The sequence below is a fragment of the Phallusia mammillata genome, chromosome 1 (assembly GCF_965637545.1).
Source record: "Phallusia mammillata chromosome 1, kaPhaMamm4.hap1.1, whole genome shotgun sequence".
Lineage (NCBI taxonomy): Eukaryota > Metazoa > Chordata > Ascidiacea > Phlebobranchia > Ascidiidae > Phallusia > Phallusia mammillata.
In genome coordinates this window covers 120,967-142,016 of record NC_137252.1, presented here as the reverse complement: position 1 = coordinate 142,016, position 21,050 = coordinate 120,967, and the positions used below count along the sequence as shown (strand labels likewise).

General features: G+C 35.6%; 5 protein-coding genes across 7 annotated transcripts; 1 reads left to right on the top strand and 4 right to left on the bottom strand.

Annotated features, from left to right (window-relative positions):
- Window positions 1–791: 791 nt before the first annotated feature.
- On the top strand, window positions 792–6,013 carry LOC145213395 (lysosomal Pro-X carboxypeptidase-like). The gene is made up of 11 exons (XM_080081649.1): window positions 792–991; window positions 1,154–1,291; window positions 1,462–1,569; window positions 1,931–2,112; window positions 2,609–2,785; window positions 3,038–3,188; window positions 3,635–3,783; window positions 4,191–4,297; window positions 4,801–4,897; window positions 5,419–5,560; window positions 5,669–6,013. Exons 1-11 carry the CDS (start codon window positions 857–859, stop codon window positions 5,723–5,725), a joined length of 1,443 nt encoding a protein of 480 aa, XP_079937775.1. The 5' UTR covers window positions 792–856; the 3' UTR covers window positions 5,726–6,013.
- Window positions 6,014–6,230: 217 nt separating this feature from the next.
- Window positions 6,231–12,927, bottom strand: LOC145213379 (E3 ubiquitin-protein ligase synoviolin B-like). The gene is made up of 14 exons (XM_080081631.1): window positions 12,711–12,927; window positions 12,404–12,496; window positions 12,169–12,321; window positions 12,030–12,078; window positions 10,362–10,465; window positions 9,815–9,941; window positions 9,384–9,549; window positions 9,117–9,229; window positions 8,855–8,979; window positions 8,568–8,619; window positions 8,080–8,326; window positions 7,605–7,763; window positions 7,041–7,222; window positions 6,231–6,716 (listed from the first exon to the last, which is right to left on the bottom strand). The coding sequence occupies exons 1-14, from the start codon at window positions 12,846–12,848 to the stop codon at window positions 6,568–6,570; spliced, it is 1,857 nt and encodes a 618-aa protein (XP_079937757.1). The 5' UTR covers window positions 12,849–12,927; the 3' UTR covers window positions 6,231–6,567.
- LOC145213404 (beta-1,3-N-acetylglucosaminyltransferase radical fringe-like) lies at window positions 12,922–14,799 on the bottom strand. Its single transcript, XM_080081661.1, has one exon. It carries the CDS (start codon window positions 14,756–14,758, stop codon window positions 13,730–13,732), a length of 1,029 nt encoding a protein of 342 aa, XP_079937787.1. The 5' UTR covers window positions 14,759–14,799; the 3' UTR covers window positions 12,922–13,729.
- Window positions 14,800–16,000: 1,201 nt separating this feature from the next.
- Window positions 16,001–18,649, bottom strand: LOC145204775 (zinc finger-containing ubiquitin peptidase 1-like). Of its 3 annotated transcripts, XM_080077370.1 has the most exons (9): window positions 18,525–18,649; window positions 18,312–18,463; window positions 17,949–18,138; window positions 17,628–17,779; window positions 17,458–17,568; window positions 16,724–16,913; window positions 16,546–16,634; window positions 16,328–16,479; window positions 16,001–16,261 (listed from the first exon to the last, which is right to left on the bottom strand). In XM_080077370.1, the coding sequence occupies exons 1-9, from the start codon at window positions 18,647–18,649 to the stop codon at window positions 16,097–16,099; spliced, it is 1,326 nt and encodes a 441-aa protein (XP_079933496.1). In that variant the 3' UTR covers window positions 16,001–16,096. The 3 variants fall into 3 exon arrangements, with proteins under 3 accessions (XP_079933496.1, XP_079933501.1, XP_079933504.1); XM_080077375.1 differs by having other exon boundaries at window positions 18,308–18,525; XM_080077378.1 differs by having other exon boundaries at window positions 17,949–18,123; window positions 18,308–18,525.
- A 30-nt stretch (window positions 18,650–18,679) lies between these two features.
- LOC145204766 (cysteine--tRNA ligase, mitochondrial-like) lies at window positions 18,680–20,629 on the bottom strand. The gene has a single exon (XM_080077364.1). It carries the CDS (start codon window positions 20,510–20,512, stop codon window positions 18,800–18,802), a length of 1,713 nt encoding a protein of 570 aa, XP_079933490.1. The 5' UTR covers window positions 20,513–20,629; the 3' UTR covers window positions 18,680–18,799.
- Between the last annotated feature and the right edge of the window lie 421 nt (window positions 20,630–21,050).

Sequence of the window (21,050 nt, the reverse complement as noted above, 5' to 3'; positions counted from 1 at the left end):
TAAAAATGTTTTTGAAACAAGCAAATTTGGTTGCTATTAAGCAGTGCACTTTTTAGCAAATTAACCAACACCTTTGATTTTGTCAATATATTTGAAAAATTAGCATAGAATTGATTGTTTCTGGATTGTTCTTATCAGTTACATAAAAACTAATGGTATCTACATTTCAATTTCCAAGGTTACGCAATTCCATTCCATGCTGTAATGTTCAAATTCAATGCATGTCAAATACACAAAACTGCAACTAAAACCTCTAACCATTTTCTAAAATTGCTAAACCTACCACATCCGTTACTTAAAGTGCCATACGGTGCAAAGACAGTGGATAAAGAATAGCTCACTCGCGACAAGTTTCGAAATTCAGCTTAGCGTGCTCAGTTTCAGCGCAGATGTGCGTAAGGTGAGTCATCAAAATTTAAATGGGACAATCCCTTCAGTTTAAATTTCGTATGACTCAACACATTTTTATATTTAAGAAATGCTAAACTCCTCGAAATTTAGTTTGTTAAATTGTCCAGTGCCCTGATATACCTTCAAAAAAACAGAATTGATTATAGAAATAACATAAATCAGCAAATTAGTAGTTTATGAACTCGCGGACGGTATTCAGTTTTCAGTTTTCCGTTCACAATGCATTGAATGCAATCAACAACAATTTTCAAACGCTCTTGTAATTGTGTTATACGCCGTCGTTAGTCGTATGAAAGAAGTTCGAAGCTTTGCATTTGTATCTAGGATTAATGAATTAGAACATTCTATATCTGTTTTAGACTATAGAACTTTATTTTGCAAAAGATTTGATAAACATTAAAGTTGTATATTCAGCGTTCTGCAGTTAATATTATTAGTTATTACAATGAAAACTACTATATTTTGTCATTTGATATTTGTCACTGTACTACATTGTACTTTATGTCTGAATGGTCAAGCTTACAAGATTGTAAAGAATGACAAGTATATCTATCCAAAACTTCACATGTTTGAACAAAAGGTGAATTGGCAATCTAATATTTTGCTTGTATGAATATATACTTGAAAGATTACTGCAGTGTGACAAGCATGTTTTGTGAAACTCTTTATTCAGCAACTGCCAAAAACTTTTCTATTTTGTTTGTTAGTATTTATTTATCTCATATTTTTCTTGTTTGTTCAGCTTGACCACTACAATCCAACTATTGATGCCACATTTCAGCAACGCTACTTTGTTTCTGACCAATATTTTGTGAAAGACGGACCAATTTTCTTTTACCCTGGAAATGAGGGAGCGATTGAATTATTTATCAACAATACTGTAACTATTTCTAAATCACACATTTTTAGTTGCATGTTTCTTAAAAATATAGTTTTTTCTGTACTAATATTTTCATAACAATGTAATCGCATAAATTACCTACTATCTGGGCCTAAAAATCAAGTAAAAATCTTTGTACCTAATCTTTATAAATTTAAAATATGTTGCAGGGTTTTATGTGGGATATTGCACCTTCATTTAATGCATTGGTCGTATTTGCGGAGCACAGATATTATGGAAAATCGACACCAAACGACATTTCTCTAAAAGTGTCTCCTGTAAGAAATCCACTTTGTGTCCACTGTTTAAATACGAAGTTGTCACTTTCTGCAAGCATTCGCATAAAACATTTCAAACCAAATACCATAATTTATAATTTTTTGGCATTTTAATTTGTAGCAAATTACTTTTTTTATCAAGTTTTGCATGTAAGTTTTAGCTACATTTTATTTACAAACTTTAATTTATTTTTTATTGCTCCTATTTTATTAGATGCTCTTATTTTGTAAACAGTTTTACTGTTGTAAATATCCACGTAATTGTTTTAGGAGCAACAATTTTGTATTTGTAGAACTAGTTTTGCTCAAAATTATTTAATTTACAGAATTATATTATTCGTTTCAAAATTTCTTTATTCAGAAATCTGTCCATAAGTTTGTGCAACTGTCGGCTGATCAAGCGATGGCTGACTTTGCAGTTCTTCTAACACATATTAAAGCAACAGTTGGAAACGGTAACAACCCTATTATTGCGTTTGGTGGATCTTATGGTGGCATGTTGGCGGCTTGGATGAGAATAAAATATGGACACATAGTGGACGGGTGTGTTTGAGTAAAGCAAGAAAAACATGCAATTGTATGATTGTTATTAAAACAAATTATTTTAGATTTTGTTTTGCTTAATTTTTTTAACATTTATTTGATGCATTTAACCACCAGTAAGCTGCCCTAACAAAGAGAACAGTTAATACGGAGTAAGCGTTTCGTCCACTAGGTTGCATATTTAACAAATTTGCCAATCAACTGGTGTAATGCTAAACAAAAGATTAGTTGTTGGTGCAACTATTTGTTAAAAAGAGAACAGTTTTGTACCTTTTGTACTTTCACAACATTTGCAACCACGATGTTTGTGTTTTGGTAAAGCAAAAAAATGCAATTGTATGACTGTTGTTTAAATGAAACATTGTAGATTTTGTTTGGTTTAAATTTACCATCTGATGCATTCAATTACCAGTAAGCTGTCCTTTATAACAAACAGAACAGTTTGTAGCTTGTGTACTTTCACCACATTTACTACCACTGGATATTTTATTATCAGGGCAATCGCGGCTTCAGCACCAGTCCATTATTTTCCCGGCCATGTTGACTGTGGAGCTTACGATGCGGTGGTAACAAAGGATTTCGCTCGGGTAACAAACGGAAAAGAATGTGTTAATAACATTCACCATGTTTGGAAAACCGTGACTGACACAGGAAGCCAGCCCGGAGGCTTACAGTATGTGTTTGAACAGTTGTGTAATAAATAAGTTGTGAGCTTGTTTAATGTTTTTATCATTCAACCGTCACATGTCTGCAAAAATTTTGTTTGTTTAAGTAGAAACCAGAATTAGTTTTTCAAGAAACTTTATGTTTCTTCACACGAAACAATGATTTCCAATATGTTTTTTTATGATTGTGTCTTTGTCTCAAATTTAATTTGTAATGCATTGTCATGAATTCAACTTTACTCACATTCATTGTTGTGTAGGAAACTGTCAAGTATATTCCATACATGCAAACCACTGAAGAAAGCCTCCAAACTAAGTGACTGGATCAGTGATACGTTCGGTAACCTAGCTATGGTGGATTACCCGTACCCCAACAACTTCCTCAATCCACTGCCTGCCTTTCCAATTAATGTGAGGGCTTGTGATGTAATGACTCATCACCAGTTATTGTTGTAATATGAATAAACTGTTGCCTCCAGGCATAATCAACAAATTTTTTATGCAATGCACAAAGAGCAAAAAAAAGTGTTGATTGATGTAAGATGTTAAGATGCTTTTATTAACTACACTTTTATCAACTAAACAAATCCTACAAATTGAAGCAGAGATATTCTTATCCTGAAGTGCAAACCTGTATTAACAATTCGCTTTGAAATGTGTAAACATATATCTCTTTTTTTAACTAAAAATTGCAAACCTTTTTAGATTTTATTAAAATGTGTAAAATATGAATACACAAAACACACAAAATTACAACCAACAGAACAAACTGGTACTAAATATCACCTTTATATTTCGAAAGTGTTTCCATGTTGGCATGTTAAATTTACCTTGCATTTTGTTTGTGTTAATCTTAGGTCACATGCCAACACTTATCACAAGCTGACCTTTCTGGAGTTCAACTGTTGTCAGCCATGCGAGATGCTCTGGGAGTTTTCTACAACTACACCGGAAAGGCAGATTGTTTCAATGTAAGCTCCACAGAAACAACTTCACTTTCCACAAAGTAAGAACAACAAACACTTAAAGCTTTGTGTAAGCCCATATTGTGCTGTCTTTATAAAAAATGTAGGCAGCTTTGTGTCGAATATATGGGTTAGATCAACTGAAAGATGTGGATGAATCATAAAAAAACTTGTCACCCTGTGTATGTGGTGCTGGCTACTGAGGTTGCATTTACTCAACCTTGTCCAATTATTGTGCCTTTATATATCTAAGCATTTAAACATATTGCCATTATCAGTAACAAGTTTATTTAAAAGGTTTGCCTAATTGTGACATGCAAAAATAGGTGGTAAATTGATGAAATTGTAACAACATATAAATATAATATACATGACATCAATGTATGTTAAATGTGTGGAATAACATGACCAACTTTGGTGTATATTATTTTGTCTATTGTTTTTTTAGTTTGTGGAATTATCAGACCTGTACAGATATGGTTATGCCGTTTTGTTCGGATGGAATTCATGACATGTTTTCTCCAACAACTTGGACTTTTCAAAACTTCACTGCCAGTATGTGGAAAAACATATTACAACTAACACTAATACGATGATAAAGCAAGATAATGGTTTGGTCAATAGTAATCAATGTATAACTGATTTGGGTTAAACACAACAATAAAAATGCCTTTCTTCATATCAAATACTCAGATACACGGTACTTAATACTTAATCAGTGATAGTTTCTAAATATTCCAATTAATAATAGTTTGCATGGTGAACAAGACCAATTTAACAAGGAGTTATAAACATAAATTGATGTTGTTTGCTTTTGTCAGAATTTGTAAAACATATGGGAGGGCCCCTCAAGAACATTGGGCGACAATGAAAACATATAATACAACTAATTCTGATGATAAAGTCAAATTTATTGTACTAATTACTGTATTACTAATTTGGGTTAAACACAACAATAAAAATAGCACTGCTTTGTATCCAACATTCAGATACACATCATGTAACTTAGTGATATTTTGAAGATTCCAACAAAAATTGATGTTGTTCAATTTTAACAGATTGTCGTAAAAAATATGGAACAACCCCTCGCGAACATTGGGCGATAACCAACTATGGAGGAGGTGACTTGAAGTCTGCGAGCAATATCGTGTTTTCGTAAGTTGAAAATATGTTTTAAATAATGTACAGCTGGTAAATACATTATTGCATGTAACTTGTCAACCATTGTGGGTCATAAATTAAAAACAATATGTGTGCTAAGTACTCAGGTATTTGTTAAATAAAACCCCAAATACAAATATATGTTGGTCAAGATATGAATAGAATAACCAATAGTGGCAAATCAGTTTCAAATCCCGCAACATGAGATTAGTCAGTTTTGGTTGTTAACCTTTTACTTTGGTCTGCAAAGCTCGCTTTCATTCCATTATTAGTTTGGCAATTTGAAGTTGTTTGTACAAAGTGAACTGAAAAATATTTCAATAATAATCCAAAACCCAGTATATAAACCCAGGCCAAACAGAATCAATCGTTGTACACAGTATTTTCCCAGAATACATATTTCACCAAATGTTTATTGCCTCATCCTCAGTTCACCGGGAAACTGCTACTGTCGGATTGATTGCATTTTAAACTAGACTTTATACTTTGTTAATATTACATTTGCCTTGATGTAGAAATGGTGAGCTGGACCCTTGGCAAGTTGGTGGTGTCCTTCAGTCAGTGTCCGACAGCGTTGTGGCTGTTTATATCCAAGGTGGAGCGCATCACTTGGATTTAAGACACAGTAACCCGGATGATCCACCAGCTGTTATACAGGTGTGTTATATACTGAGGTTCACCAAACCATAGTAAACTGTGTTGAAAGACTACATCCTAATAATAATGCCCACATATGCAAGTTATGCACTTTTTTGTGTGTCGTAGGCTCGCAAAATTGAAATTGAACACATACACAAATGGATCAAGCAAGCAAAGGTTTAAGAAAAGTGTTTTTTGTGTCTGAAGCAAATATTGTGTTGTCTGTTTGCCGATCTAAATGAAAATGATTCATTCATCTGTATTTCTTGTATTGCTGTTATTTTATTTTATTGTTCATTTTTGAATTGTATTGACACAAAACCATCCTGTTCATTTTACCAATCAAAATTGTGCATGTTTCTCCAAACAAACCTTATATTTCATGATTGTAAAGTGTTACTGAGATAAACAACATTGTGTTTCATTTCTTCATGTTTGTTTTCTTGTGCAATAAAATAACCTTGTTTGTGATTAGTTTGGTAGGAATTGATTTTGTTTTGCCTTGATTCAACTAACCAATACAATCTACAACAGTTTTAATTTAACTCTTTTGGTTGTCTTGACCAGCATAACAACAAACCCTAAATTCAATCCTCCAAAATAAATGATCTGTTACAAAACCAACTTTGTAACAAGTTTTTCTGTAGCTTGTTGCTTTATATATTCTTCACCAGGCATGACCAAAACAAACAGCGATAAATTCCGTTTATCTCACAATATTTGAAGCAGAAAAATTGTAACAAGTTCCCCTCCACCATGCGAAGTCAAACAACAACAACAGATACAGCTAGCTTACAACCTGTAATAGAAAACTAACCAATAAAATAGAACGCACAAACTACTGTGAGCATACACAACTTGTCAAGTGAGATTCCTGTATGTCCAACCCAACTATTAGTGGGTTACGTTTGAAGCATTAAAATGTGAATACCTCCGAGCGAATTTATTAAATATGACAACGGTTGGCAATACATGGTCCTAACTCCCTTTATTATGCAAGGTAACATCTTTATGGCTAAAAGTGTTCAGTCGTCCTTTCCATGATCGGGCGATGATTTGTCACTGAGTAGTTTTGCAAGTCGGCGTCGACGCAGCTCATTGGCATCGGCAGGAATATCATCAGTTTCACAGCCATTGTTGCTGGTCGAACTGCTGCTTGGGGCATCTGCTGTGTCTGGATATACAAGGCTTAAAATGTTATAAACTGCGAAATAAAAGTGTTCTTTATAAAACTTTAAGCTGGTTAAATTAAGCATGGGAAAGAGTATTTTGCTTGTCAGTGCTTCACAATAATCAATTCAGTAAAAATATTTTCTATGTAGCCTTATTTTTTCCTAATATTTGCAACATGCTTTTTCTAAAAAAACCTAATCTTCCTAGTAAGGTTTCCAGCTCCAACCAGTTAACACAAGTAGGAGTCACTGAACCATATTTTTTACAAACAGCTGAAGATGAAAAGATCGCGCATTGAAGGTGGGTCAATCAGAGGTCATCTCACCATTCGTTTCAGCCGATGTTTGAGGAAGGCCACTCGGTCCAGGCACATCCTCAGTGGAAGTTGGTCCACTGCTCGTGTCCTGTTTCTCATTTGTATGCGAACCTGATGTCACATCTGCCTGCGAACTTGACCCCTGCTGCTGTTGCTGGGTGGCGAATGAAGGCATTGCGTTGATACGTAATCTGCATATGTGGGAATTGTTTACATGTTAGCAATTACTTGTGGTGGGATTCAGTCGGTTCGCACCAGTTCTATAGAACCATCTCACAAAATTTTATGAGATCAGCGAACCAGTTACATTTCTGGTTACTGTCAATGGACTTTTTGTAACAGAACCGGCTGAAAAATATAACTTTTGTGATAGAACTGACTGACAAAAAATGTGAATCCCACCACTGGTGTCAAATAAATGCAAGCTATCTGGATATATCACACAAACATTTTTGCATGAACCTGTTTTTTTGGTGTGCCTTATTAAAAGTTTTGAATCGTGTTGTGAGTTTTAAAAATACATTTGCAAAGATTTAAGCCAGGTATCCTAAGTGTTCTTGATAAGAAACCCACCCAGCATCTCCTTGTGCTTGCACAACAGTAATATATTGCTGGACTTGATGGAAAGCTGCATCCATGAGAAGACTGATGTTGCGAAGACATTCAATCCTCATTTCAACAGCTCTCCTCTCGTGACCCTCCATACTCCGAACCTGATCTTCACTTAAACCTCTGTTCCAAAGCAAACGCGAGTTGTACAAAAAAAATCTTCAAAACTTGAGTAATAGCTTTAAATTGTTAAACAACAACAACTTACTTAAAGTTTAATGATGAAAATAACGGCCCAAATAGACGTAAAGCGAAATGCTTTATTTTTGAAATGTTTCGGCAAATGCTCATGCACTCATCAGTGATACGTTGGGCCACATCAGTTACACCCGTTTTTATACACATTAGTCTCGTAAAACAATGATTCTATGTCTATTTGGGCCGTTATTTTCACCATTCACCTTGTGAACAGATCCATACATAGTGTTTCCAAACTTACTCAAAATTAGGAGGAATTGGAGGGGGCGGTGGCATGAACGGCATCGGAGGCATGAACATTGGTCCAGTCCCTGGTATTGGGGGCATGGGTGGTGGTGAGAAGACTGGTGGGGCTGTACTCGTTGATGGGGCTGAGTTACCCGATTCAGATGTGCTTGGATTGGGTGCTTGTCCATTTTGTGGGGGTTGAAACATAGGGTGTTGCATGTTGGGAGGCGGCATGTACATTGGAGGGTACATGGGCGGGTCTGCACACAAACAATATGCCCAACTCAAAATTTTTTGTCACAGGTAAAAAATATTCATAATTCTTGCAAAATTAATAAGTGGCTGCTGAGTTAAGAAAATTATTTCATTCAAAAATTTAGTTAAAAATAATAGGAAGAGAGTATTGCAACAACAGATCCATGCAATATTCAGTGCTAAGAGCAACTTTCACTGAGTTAGACATCGACAGAAAAATTCTTTTTAAACAAACAAGCAACTTACATGGGCCTTGACCAGGTTGAGCGGGTGGCGGTGCTGGTCTTTGGGGCGGAGTCTGACAAGTAAAAAATCATAATTCAGCTAGTTGTAATTATTCATAGTAGTTTAACCCCCTGAAACCAATGGGTTTAGCAAGAAAAGCCACGGCCAAAATAAACATGTCCACATAAAAGAAAATGTGTACAACACAGTTCGTGTCATGTTCATGAACAATGTCCATCATCATTTTCAAACGATTTTCTTTTTCGTGTTTCGATCCCCCATGTTTTTGGAGTGTGATATAATGTTACCTGTGGTCTTGTTTGATTTTGCAAAATATCCAGGCGACATGTTGGACAAGTTTGTTGTCTCTGAAACCAGGAACGCAGACAAGATGCATGAAAGATGTGACCGCACGGCAGTTTCTTGTTCACACCTGCATACAAATAATCCGGAACTTTACTTAATTCGGACAAAACCCGGGTTACAAATGGTTTGTAAAGGCTTTAGCTAATCAACATTGGTTAATCTGGACTTTCGCCTATTTCGAACAAACACTCAAGTTGAACATACCTGTGGCATTTTGCATTGGTTGGGCATCGGCTGCTGGTGCATTCATTTCTTCACGACAAATAATGCAAGTGCTGTCTGTGCTAGCAAGCTCCTCAGCAGTGGCATCAGGGTATCTAAAGTTCATTTGTCATAAATGTAGGGGAAAAAGTTTCACAAAATATTGTCAGTATGCAGTGTGTTGTTGGATGCACAAAAGCTAAGCAGGCCTTTTTGTCTTCTTTGCTCTTAAATAAATTTTAGCTAGCCACAAACATTAGGTTAACTTACAAAGTGTTCATATTTCTTATCGCTCTTCTTGACAGAATTATGTCTGAAACAGCTTTTTTGAATTGTCTCATCGTTAAATACATTGGTCGAATGGAGAATAATGGGAAGGTGTGGATTTTCACCATTATAGCAGTGAAACAGATGTATAAGAGCACTCGGCAAAAACCTGGACAACAACAAATATTAGGTTTTACAAAACCAGCATCACATGTATATCATGTATTTTGACTTGTGCAGCTGAAAAGAATTAGATTATTTGAGTGAACATCTGCTTGTGTATTGCAAAGGAGTCAATACCTAATAATTTGCTGTCGACAGACAATAGATAGAGCTTAATATTGAAAACCATTAAGGTATGAAACACACATACACCAATTAAACATTAGAACAATATTTTGAATGAAAAAATCTTCTGTGTCAAATGCCCTCACCTGTCACTAGTTCAACATACAGCATATATACAGCTTTGTTTTCCCATGGATTTTCACTTTGTAAGTCAATTAAGTGAAGAACGTATTTGAGGAAAACTGTCAGCACAATCGTGGCCAATATTGCATACTACAAAATAAATAGTTTAGCACAAAAACACTCCACACTTCCCAAACCTGATTAATAACAAGAGCCAATTATGAATGTCTGTAAATTTCATAACATTACGACTCCTATAAAATGTGGCACAAAGTTAATCTTGTCATTATACAGCTGGGTTTACTACTATCAGTCATACCAAGAACTTTATGTTTATGTCATACCAAGAACTTTATGTTCAAAAGTTTTGAAGTGAAAAAGAAGTTTCGGTACTTCAGGGGTAACTTTGTCTTTATACATGTACAAAAGTTAAGTAGGCCTTTAAAGCCTTTTTGAAATTTAAAACTTTATTGACTGATAAATTTATTGCAGACAATGACAATGCAGGTTTAATAGAAAAGTTACAGAGGTATCATAAGCCCAGGATGGGAAATTTAATCTGAAACTTACTTCGAAACCAAACACCAATTGCACGGAAGCTCCTTTAGTAAGTGTTGTCTGGTAGGAAGTTTTCACAAAGAAAACATCACAGAACAAAAGAATGGCCAACAGTGCTAGGTACATGTAAAAGAGTGTCAAGTGTACACATATTTGCTGTTCTGCTACAACAAATGCTACAAACTTTTCAGTGGTGGGATTCAAATTTTTTGTCAGCCAGTTTTATCACAAAAGTCATATTTTTCAGTCAGTTCTGTTACGAAAAGTCCATTGACAGTAACCAGTAATGTTAACCGGTTCGCTGATCTCATAAAATTTCGTAAGACGGTTCTATAGGACCGGTGAGAACCAGCTGAATCCCAACACTGAAACTTTTCACTTGAACAAGTTATCAAATTGGGTATTAATGGGGCAGAAAATCTCAAAATTTTATCATTACAAAAACAACAACAAAACTAGAAGGGTGGCTTAGCACATATTGCCCTTGCATATACACTATAACCTATTTTAAAACATAAATATATTTCCTATGCTTATTTTGTATTGGGTCCCATATTAGCCATTGTCTTTTATAACTTTAGTCGTTTCTGCAGGCAAAAACTCATGGGTCCCCACACATGCAAAGTTGAAAATAATGCAATTCAAGAGATAACCATGAGAAAGTCGGGTGTTGTAAAGTAAAACACAGTGATCGGCACTGGGCTTAAATAATAATGCTATGTAGAATACAAGCTATAAAATTAGATTCACCCCAGATATTGTTTGAAGTATGTCCTATTTAACGTTTTAAAAAACTGACACATTTTAGGGGGCTAGTAGGGTAACTAATTGGGTTCGACACACAAACTAAAAAATATATAAAAACCACAATGATTCAATCAATAGTACTGCAAAATTTCAGCCCAATCGGCCAATGTTTAAAATTTCGACCACTAGAGGAGTTTTAAGCAACAACCGGTAATGTTTCTGACGTCATAGGGCTGTTGACAAGCCCCAAACTGCCATGGCGCAAAAACGACCACCAAGCAACCCACCAACGAGCAACATACAACTGGTTTCCCTTGTAACACTATTGCGCCAAAGAAATCTTTCGTTTGTGGTGCCCAGTAACATACAAATACGTTTTACACTTTAGGGGCTTGTGGGGTAAATGTTAGGACTACAGGGTTGAACACAACAATCGACACCTATAAATGGTATACTATACAAGAAATCCAAATTTCAGCCAATTCTGACACTGTTTGAAAACTCACCCATTTTAGGGGGCTAGCAGGGTAAATACTGGGGCTATCAACAAAAACAAAGTGGGATGCACATCTATATAACTATATCTACCATCTGTGTAAATTTCAGCCAAATCCATCAAACATTTGATGGAAAAACGAGTCGGACAAACTTCGGGGAAAAAATACCCATTTTAGGGGGCTAGCGGGGTAAATACTGGGGTTATCAACAAAAACAAAGTGGGATGCACATCTACATAACTACATCTACCATCTGTGTAAATTTCATCCAAATCCATCAAACATTTGATGGAAAAACGAGTCGTTTGATGGAAAAACGAGAAACTTTGAGAAGAAAAAAAAAAGAAGAAAAAAAAGAAAAAACAAACAAACAATTCGAGTAAAATCAATATGTGTCCCCTTCAGGGAAGGGGACCTATAATTATATTGTACTTACACAAAACTCTTAATTTGAAAACAAATGTAATAACGGGACTTCGCTCCATCTGTAACAAAATTAGAAAACGGTTAAATCATATTAAGAGTTCATTTTCCACGTAATTGAATATTTTTCTATTAAACTAAAATAATCTTACAAAGTCAACTCTGTCCTCGAGCAGCCAATGAAAGGCTTTGAGGAAAAGTAAAATTGTAAATGCAGCAACAAATACAGGACTGAAGTCGTCCCTGAACATTGTGAAGGCAAGACAAGTATCGGTGACCGCATACCAAGACTTCTCAATAAGATGCTGCAAAAGAATGAAATTGTACAAAATAAGAAACCCAGAAAATGAGAGTAACTCATCTCATAAAAAAAGCCTTCAAACTCACCTCTGTCTCAGCAGGTCGTAATTGTCCAAAAAAAATCTTTCGCATCAGTTTTCCCAACAATAAAACAAAAACAAATGCTTGAAGATAGAGCACCTAGATAAGAAGACTTAGTTGGGATATTTTTTTCTATTTTAGTCTTGTACAAATTATGAACAAGACCTAATGATGGAACTTGCTGATAGTTGAACATACAACAATAAATTTTTAAACCACAGTCAATTTTCAAACTGCAATAATATTATGTTGACCTGTCAGTTATGCAATCAATTTATACTTAAATATTCTAAACATCTTGATTGTTACTTACAGCCATACATGGGCTTGATTTGGTCAAATATACGACAGTGGGGTAAAACTGTTTCTTTTGCATCCATGCGTTGACGACCACCGACATCGTGAGGGCAAAACTTGCACCTGTGAGAACGAGGCCCCTCATTTTGATCATTACAACGTGACAGTCAGGTGTCAGTTAACAGAAAAAATATACAACTAAACACTAAGTAGCGTAGTGGAGGTCATTCTGTTTGAAGATAAAATGTAACACATAAAACTTCAAAACACATTTTTTTGGAATATTAACTTCAGGCAAAATCTACTGAGCACATGTCACAAACAATCATTCGAAAATACAACACAACAAACAGATTTATTAGATACAACTCCATTTGTGCTAAATATTGACCTAATAAACCAGTAATTACATAATAACAACCCAGTTTATAACAGGTCACAATTACCGAGCAGACTGATAAAAATTTATCTGCATAACAACTATTAAATGGCATTTTTAATGATCTGCTCAAAACTGAACTTCAAATTTGCATAATAAAGCACATTACAAAGTGAGCATTTGCAGGAAAAACATGCATGGATCGACAATGAAATCATAAATTAAGGCCACAATGAAAACAACATCTTACTAAATGTGTATATAGGATACAGTGGTAACGTAACAACTAAATGGAACATTGAGAGTTGGGGGCAAGACAAGGCACGAGGTAATATCACAAGCTGTGTCAGTAAAAAAATAAAACAGTTGCATACAAAACAAAATTATTTTCCATAGATTCAATGGGTTAATAACACAGGGCAAGAAACAGCGTTTGCTCGGGTATTGACATATGTGTTCAACTGTAAGAAGAATCAAAATGATAGAAAAGTTTGTACACATCTGTCATGGCTTGATCTAATCACAGTGACAAATTAATTTGAACTACATAGTTTCAAATCTAACTAGTACATTACAACTCATAAATAGTTACAGTGATGTTTCTGGTAAATTGTTCACAATCTTGGGATCAATGGTGATAACACAGTCATAAAAACTTACGTACAAAAGTGAGTGGTGGGATAACGAGAACAGTGGAATGAATATAACCTTGTGGGGTCAAAAGAACTATTAAACAGCTTCCAATGTTTGAAATTAATAATGTTCGAACCTGATGATGAAGTTTGATAACTGAGGGTAACTTGTTTTTTCAAATCATCAGAGGGGATTCTTGATAAAGGCTCAAGGTGTGAATGAAATAACGGACTGTGGGTTAAGTTTACTCCAAGTCTGTTGGTAATTACGAAACCTATTGTGCAGTCATCAGGAAAACGCAGTTTATCAGATGTTTCCAGTAAGCTCCCTCTCCTGCACCACGGGGACATTTTCATAGCAAGGCTTCTCGATATACACATCCCTGCTCCACCAGTGGCAAATGAAAACTTGACGTTTTCATCACTGTACAGGGTTGAGATTTGTCTTGACATGCTTGGCTTGCCAATATAAACATTTTCTTCAGGGTTAAACTCTTTCAATAAAACATTAAGTTGCTTAACATTCACGTAATTGTCATCATCGAAATGACACCACCATTTTTCTGATGAGCTCACAAACATGTCATACTCTGCAGCCATTTTACATGTAAGATCAGTCCTGGTATGTTCTTTGCCACAGCCTGTATTGATAACATGGCCTTTTGTTCTCTCTTGTAGTTTTTCGTCTGTTGCATCCGAAAAAAAGTATGTTTGTTCCGGCACCAAGTCAAACCAAGTGTCTATGATGATCTTTAGTCGACTGCCATGAAACTTTTCTGATGTTTTTACACTAATAAATATGTCTTGCAGTAGTGCATCTTCAACTCCATGCTTAGCTGCTGCAGATAAACTCTTGGTTTCATTGACTCTTCTGTATTTAGGGATTGCTGGCGTAGAAGAAAGACTAATTTTTGTGAGATGCCTGTAACTTGGTGCAAAGTTTGTGCAATTTATGATGACGAGGTAAAACAATGTTAAAGTGGTAACAGCAGCCAACCACACCCCTCTACATAAACGTTTTGTACAGTAGGGTGGGTGCCTAGAGTTAGCCATTCTATTTGGGCCACCATCTGGAAAACAAATAAATAACAAAAAATGTTATTTTTGCATACCACACTATAACAACTAGAACAGGGGTGGCCAGACCTGCTTCATGCTCGAGCCGCATATCACAAAACTTAGTTTTAAAAGAGCCGCAATGCAAAAAATCAAAAACGAATTTATTCACTCACAACGAAGTGTATGCTATCAAATAATGATTATTGTTGTGTGATACTGCGTGTCTTCACCTGGGCTGCAAGGTGTTTGAAATTAGGCTGAGATGATGGGAAAGTTTTTTGTGTTAAGCTTCATAACGACGTTTCAAGTTACTAGTTTTGTAATGATTGAGCGAAGCTGGACAAATCAGACACACAGGTTTACCTCCATTATCTGGTTTACCTCCACACTTTCTTTTTTGCAGTTATTTCTCAACAACGTTTTTGGCTAAACTTTTCAATTATTGCATGTGCAACATTAAAGAGCCGCAATCAAAGGCTCAAAGAGCCGCATGCGGCTCGGGAGCCGCAGTTTGGCCACCTCTGAACTAGAACTACAAAATAATTCACTCTGATACATACAGAAGTAACAAAACTAGCCAAACAAAACATATTTGAATCCAATTTTGGGTAAGACAGTTGTTCTGAATTTTTCATGCTTGTTTTAACTGTATGACTTTACTCTAGTACCAGTGTAGCATATCTAGCACTATCTATCGATTGGTACGATAGCTGACCCGAGTCACTAATATTGCATCGTTTATCTCGCCGCACGGCGAGTGCAAAATGAATGAACAAGTGAACATGTCTTAATCCATACAGTTTGTCTAAATCTAAACTAGTCGCTATTAAAGCAAGTGCATTATCCAGTCGATCATAATATTTACGAACGCCGGTGCTGCACAGCTTGACCTGATTGAACACAATTAACAGCTGTCTGCATTCTAACTTAATCCGGATCTTGGGATAATCAACTGATTAAAAATTACCAACCTTACGGTTCAACAGACGCGTTTGTAATATTGCTACGATACCCATGTTACCATATTGTAATCGCGCTGTTTAATTAAGATGGCAAGTTTTGGTTGTTTGTTATATTACTCTACTTTTCAAACACGGGAAAAATCTTCTTAGTTCTTATTCTTACAGACACGTAACCTCTATAACGCATCCATGCGGAACGTTATAAACAACCAGGTCACGTGACAGATCAGTGAATTTAATTTGGAGACTTTCTTACAAAAATCTTCCTACAAGGTATATTCAAAAACTTTTTTATTAACGTGCCAAATAAGCAATAATAAACGCACAGTGTTTTCACAAACAAAATAGAAACGGCAGTTGGGCAACTGCTTCAAGTTTTTTGTGAGTATATTTTCTCAGCAAGTGTGTCCACATCTTTCTGTCTCTCAAACTGTTCTGTTGTTGAAATGCCAACAACTGCTACAACTTGATATTTTTCTTCTTTGAAAGAGTTCAACGTCTTGGAAAGTGAACATGTCTTATTTCCATTTAAAGCCTTAAACCAACACAACAACAGCTTTAAAGAAACAGACAAATTTGTGCACAACAATGTGGTTCTTACTGCCGAAAGCTGATGCTTGGTCATACCCGGGTCACAAACAATTAAATGGGAGGCAGCTTTTGTTTTCATGTTAACTTGCACTCCACACACACTTCGACTGTGACCGTGGTGTTGCAAATATAAAATTGGGATGTTGGCAAGTTCAACTGAACCTAAAAATACGTTTATTAACCATTACAAACAAGTTCTTGGTAAAATAACATTAATATGTTACAAACCAGGTTTAAGTAAGGATTCTTGATTCAAATCTTTCTGAAAGTATTTCAAAACCCACTTGAAAAGTTCCGTGTTCACTTTTGATCCCGATCTTGAAATGAAAAACAAATAAGGCACACTATAAATATGTGGTTGGCAAAGTTGAATATCTCTGAGAAATAGAAAGTCTTTGTTTCATACCTTGAATGAAAGTCCACAATTTTACAGTGCAAGTGAAGACTTGAGAGCAAAACAAAAGCTTCAGTTGCCCCAATCCATTTACGGGTGCCAACAAGTTTTCCCATCAGTTGTTCCCTCCCTCGTGGATCAAACCCAATCGCCCAAGCATCTTCTATTAAGCTTTGCAATTTCGGAATAGAGGGTATTTTGTCTAGAGGATATAAAACACAAATTAAATCATTTACAACAAAAATGACTGCAAAAAATGGCAGGCAACGCCTGAATGTGTTATCTCAAGCTGCCTGTTTTATTGCAAGTCTGAAAAACTTTATTGTTTTATTTCAAGTCCGTTTATAAAATTTGATTTTTTGTAGTTGACGACTTTAGTTTAATTTATCCCATTGCTCAAGGAAATCACCATCGACAACCTTGTGGACACATGGCGGTTGCGCCAACTGCTCGGGTTATCTTTTTATTCAATATATCATTTGGGTGAAGCATAAAACCATAAGACATCTAGAACACACTAATTGTTAGAGTTGTTTTTGCCATGTTTAATACATGATAAATACATGTGTCTTTTTTTGAAGAAGAAGAAGAAGACATATATAACCAGTTTACTTGCACACTTCTTTTATTCTAGTTAGTCACTTAGATAAGCTTGGCAAATTGGTCACACATATAACGAGGGTCCCAACTGCCTTGATTTTTGTTAACAGTACACAAACTGTTACAAGTTAAGCTGTGTTTATTACCTTGAAACTGTTGCAAATGATCCCTGTATGCTGGAAGTGCAGCAAGCGAAGATATCATCATTTGCAAATTACGAAATCCACAGCCCCACCCCGAATCACCAGCGCCCCTTCCTGAAGCAAGCAACCAAATTGGAGATATAATGTGTATATATCCACGCAAGGAAACATACCATAATGTACAGATGTTGAGTTCAAAATGATGCTTGTATTATTTCTTGTATTTTGGTTGAAAAGTTTGCTCAGTTTAAATGCAAAGTCTGGTGTGAGAGTTGAACCGTCATCGATCCCTTGCTCCAAACTTTCAAGCATTTCAAATCTTCTCCTGGGTACTAATGCTTGTTATTTACTCAAACCTTAGTTAATTCCAATATTTGCTCACAATTCACAAAATAGTTTGTATTTTGACAAAATATTCTCTCAATTTGCTCAGTGTATGCTTGTATTTAACCCAATAAAGTTCACATGTAACAAAAACAGCAGTTGTAACAAACCGGTAGTATTCAGTGGTTGTCATCTTCTTCCTTCCAACAGCCTTTTCCATTACTTGTTTTGCTTGTTTCTTGTATGTCACTTTATCATTTGGGTCACAGTTAAATTCTTCCTGTAACAACTGCAGTTGCAAATTTTCAGCAGCTTCCTTTGCCAGATTTTCTTCAACCATTCTTTCTGTGTTGTGCAAACCTAATCAAATTAATTTCAATTCAAGCATGTTTCGTAACCACAACTTGGTGCTGACTAGATATGCATGTAGTGTGTGCAAAAAAATAAACTGACTTGAGTCATCAACCAATAAAACAAGGTAGAAACAAATCATATTCAACATTTTGGTAAAGAATTTAGGAAGCATTACCTACATGTGGCAACCAGTGCATCATGCTCAGTACTACAGGATGGTTCTGCTTCTGACAAGTGTTTTTGTACATGATTGTCTATCTCTTTAATGCTGAAATATGTCATGCATATTGGACATTCAGTGAAACTTTCATCAGATTCATGACTTTGCTGTCTGGAAGAAATCAAATTGATCACAAAGAAATATTTGTCCCGATAAAACAATCACAATTTACTTCTTCCCACTTTTGGTGGGTGTTTTCAGCTCTTTGTAATGTTCAGATGAAACATGTGTTTGAAGCTCTTCAGAATTTGGGCTTAAATAACAGCAAAATGGACATGAAAATTCATTAGCAATCATTCTGGAAAATTTAAGAGGATTGTGTGACTGTTCACTTGTTTAAAAGTTTCTATGAATCGAACATAAACCTTAGATGTTTATATGGATTTACAAAAACATGTGTCACAAACAAAAACATATAAATAAAACAAATCAAACTGTTTCAAATATTTAATATGCTCGAAAATCCTTTTCAGTGTATGTCCAAATAGTTTCATGATAGTCGTCCTTAACAGTAACGCCAAGTTTATTTAAACTAGAGCGCATTTTGTCACTTTCGCTTAACAACTCCATTGCTTTTGTTTTTTGTTCCTGGTTTCCAGATTTTAACATTTCTTTTGCAAAATTGCGAACATTTCTTCTAAAGTCCAGATTAACTTTAATTATTTGATGTGTTTGTCCATCAACCTGTCGTGTTCTGCCATTCATGTGAACAAATCCCAGTTTTTGATAGACATCCTCTATAAATGAAGTAGCCCGTTGGATGCAACCCACTTCACTAGGATATTGGACATCAGTGTCTTCCACATCAGTTAGAGATTCTTCAAGCAGATACTCTACATGTCTTAAGATAGACAATATAACAGGAATTCTAAAGTTCTTTTGCAACAATCGAATAAATCCGGTCTCCATTAGATTTGTCTTTTCCGTTATTAGAGCTGTATTTATATTATAGTTTCCACCTTTGTTGATGTAATTGTGACATTTGGACAAAATGTTACAGCTACGACGAATTTGCTTGCCTATTCTATATATGTCAAATTCTGTGTATGTTAAATCCATTTGATATGAAGTAGACAGAGCTAGATAGCGAAACAAATCACTGGAGTGCTTTTGCAAAAAGTCTGATACAAGTATAGTGTTGCCAAATGACTTGGACATTTTTGAGGTATCCCCTTTAAGCACAAGCGGACCAGTATGTAAGAAGTAATTGACCCACTGATCACAGCCGTGATATGCCTCCGACTGCAACAATTCACATTCATGATGAGGAAAACACAAGTCGCGACCACCTGAATGAATGTCGATCTGACTACCGAAAGCAAGTGTTCCTATAGTCGAGCATTCCACATGCCAACCTGGCCTCCCTTTACCCCACGGAGCATCCCAGTAAGGTTCACTGGGCTTGGCAGCTTTCCACAAAGCAAAATCTCTTTTACTCCGTGTTTGCTGTGACTTGGCAACCCATGGATTTTCCTGCATCTCAAATTCCTCATACATTCTACTGAGACGCCCAACATCAGTGAACTTGTTTGTATTAAACCAGACATCACCTTTTGGAGTTGCATATGCATGACCATCTTTTATCAGTTTGTCAATAAAGGATATAATGTGAGGAATAATCTCACTGACACGAACATACTGATGTGGAGGTAATACATTAAGCAAGCACATATCTCTCTGAAATAAGATCTCATAATGCTGTGCCATGGCTTGCATTTCTTTGTTAAGTAATTGTGACCGAATAATCAGCTTGTCATCTACATCGGTTATGCCCATGACCATTTTTACGTCAAAACCAAAAAAGTTGGTTAAAACACGACGAATTGCATCAAGCCTCACATAAGTGCAAGCGTGCCCGATATGAGTGTCATCATACACTGTTGGTCCACAAGAGTACCATGTTATATTCTGTGGATCTTTCACAATCAAGGGGCACAAGGTTTTGCTGGGGTGCTTCCCAAAATATTCATAACCATTTGCAACCCTGATCCCAGTGTTGTAACCTTCTGGCTTTAACCAAGTCTTAATGCCTTCAGTCTCTTCAAGAGGAACAAATTCAGAATATTGCCTTTTTATAGGTGTATGCATGAACGACAAGTAGCACTTAGAATGGAACCTCAGGGTTTGCAGGCAAGATCTGTATATCATTGTTAACTGCATTGTCTATACCACATAACAATCACCTTAAAATAGAACAATTTAGAATTAACAAAGCCCAAACAAAACACTTTTTACCAGGCAAAATCATAACGTTTTCTTATCATTTATTGGCTCTTTGCTTTTACAAAACCATATCAGCTTTACAATTTAACCAACACGATATTGCATAAACAACAAAAGTACACAATTTAACTAAACTCATATTTATTTAATCAATTTGCTATTGTTGCTCATACATTATTAAATTCTAGATCCAGCAACGCTAATAGGTTTTATAAAAGTATACGCAAACACACTTGCGGTACATTTAATCATGTGTACTTTTCACTTGTTTTGCCACAAACAAAAATATCTGTTTTGGTTTTACTTTTGCCATGTGTTGTCGCTAATTTCTTTTTTTCTTTTGTCACGGTTGACTGCTCTCCGCCTAACCGAAATTCTCTCGAACTAAAAGATAATTTTGCGCAGAGATCAGCGATCGATAAACATTTTTAAACAATGAGATTATCTCGCTTGTTATTTAAAAATGAAGATAAGG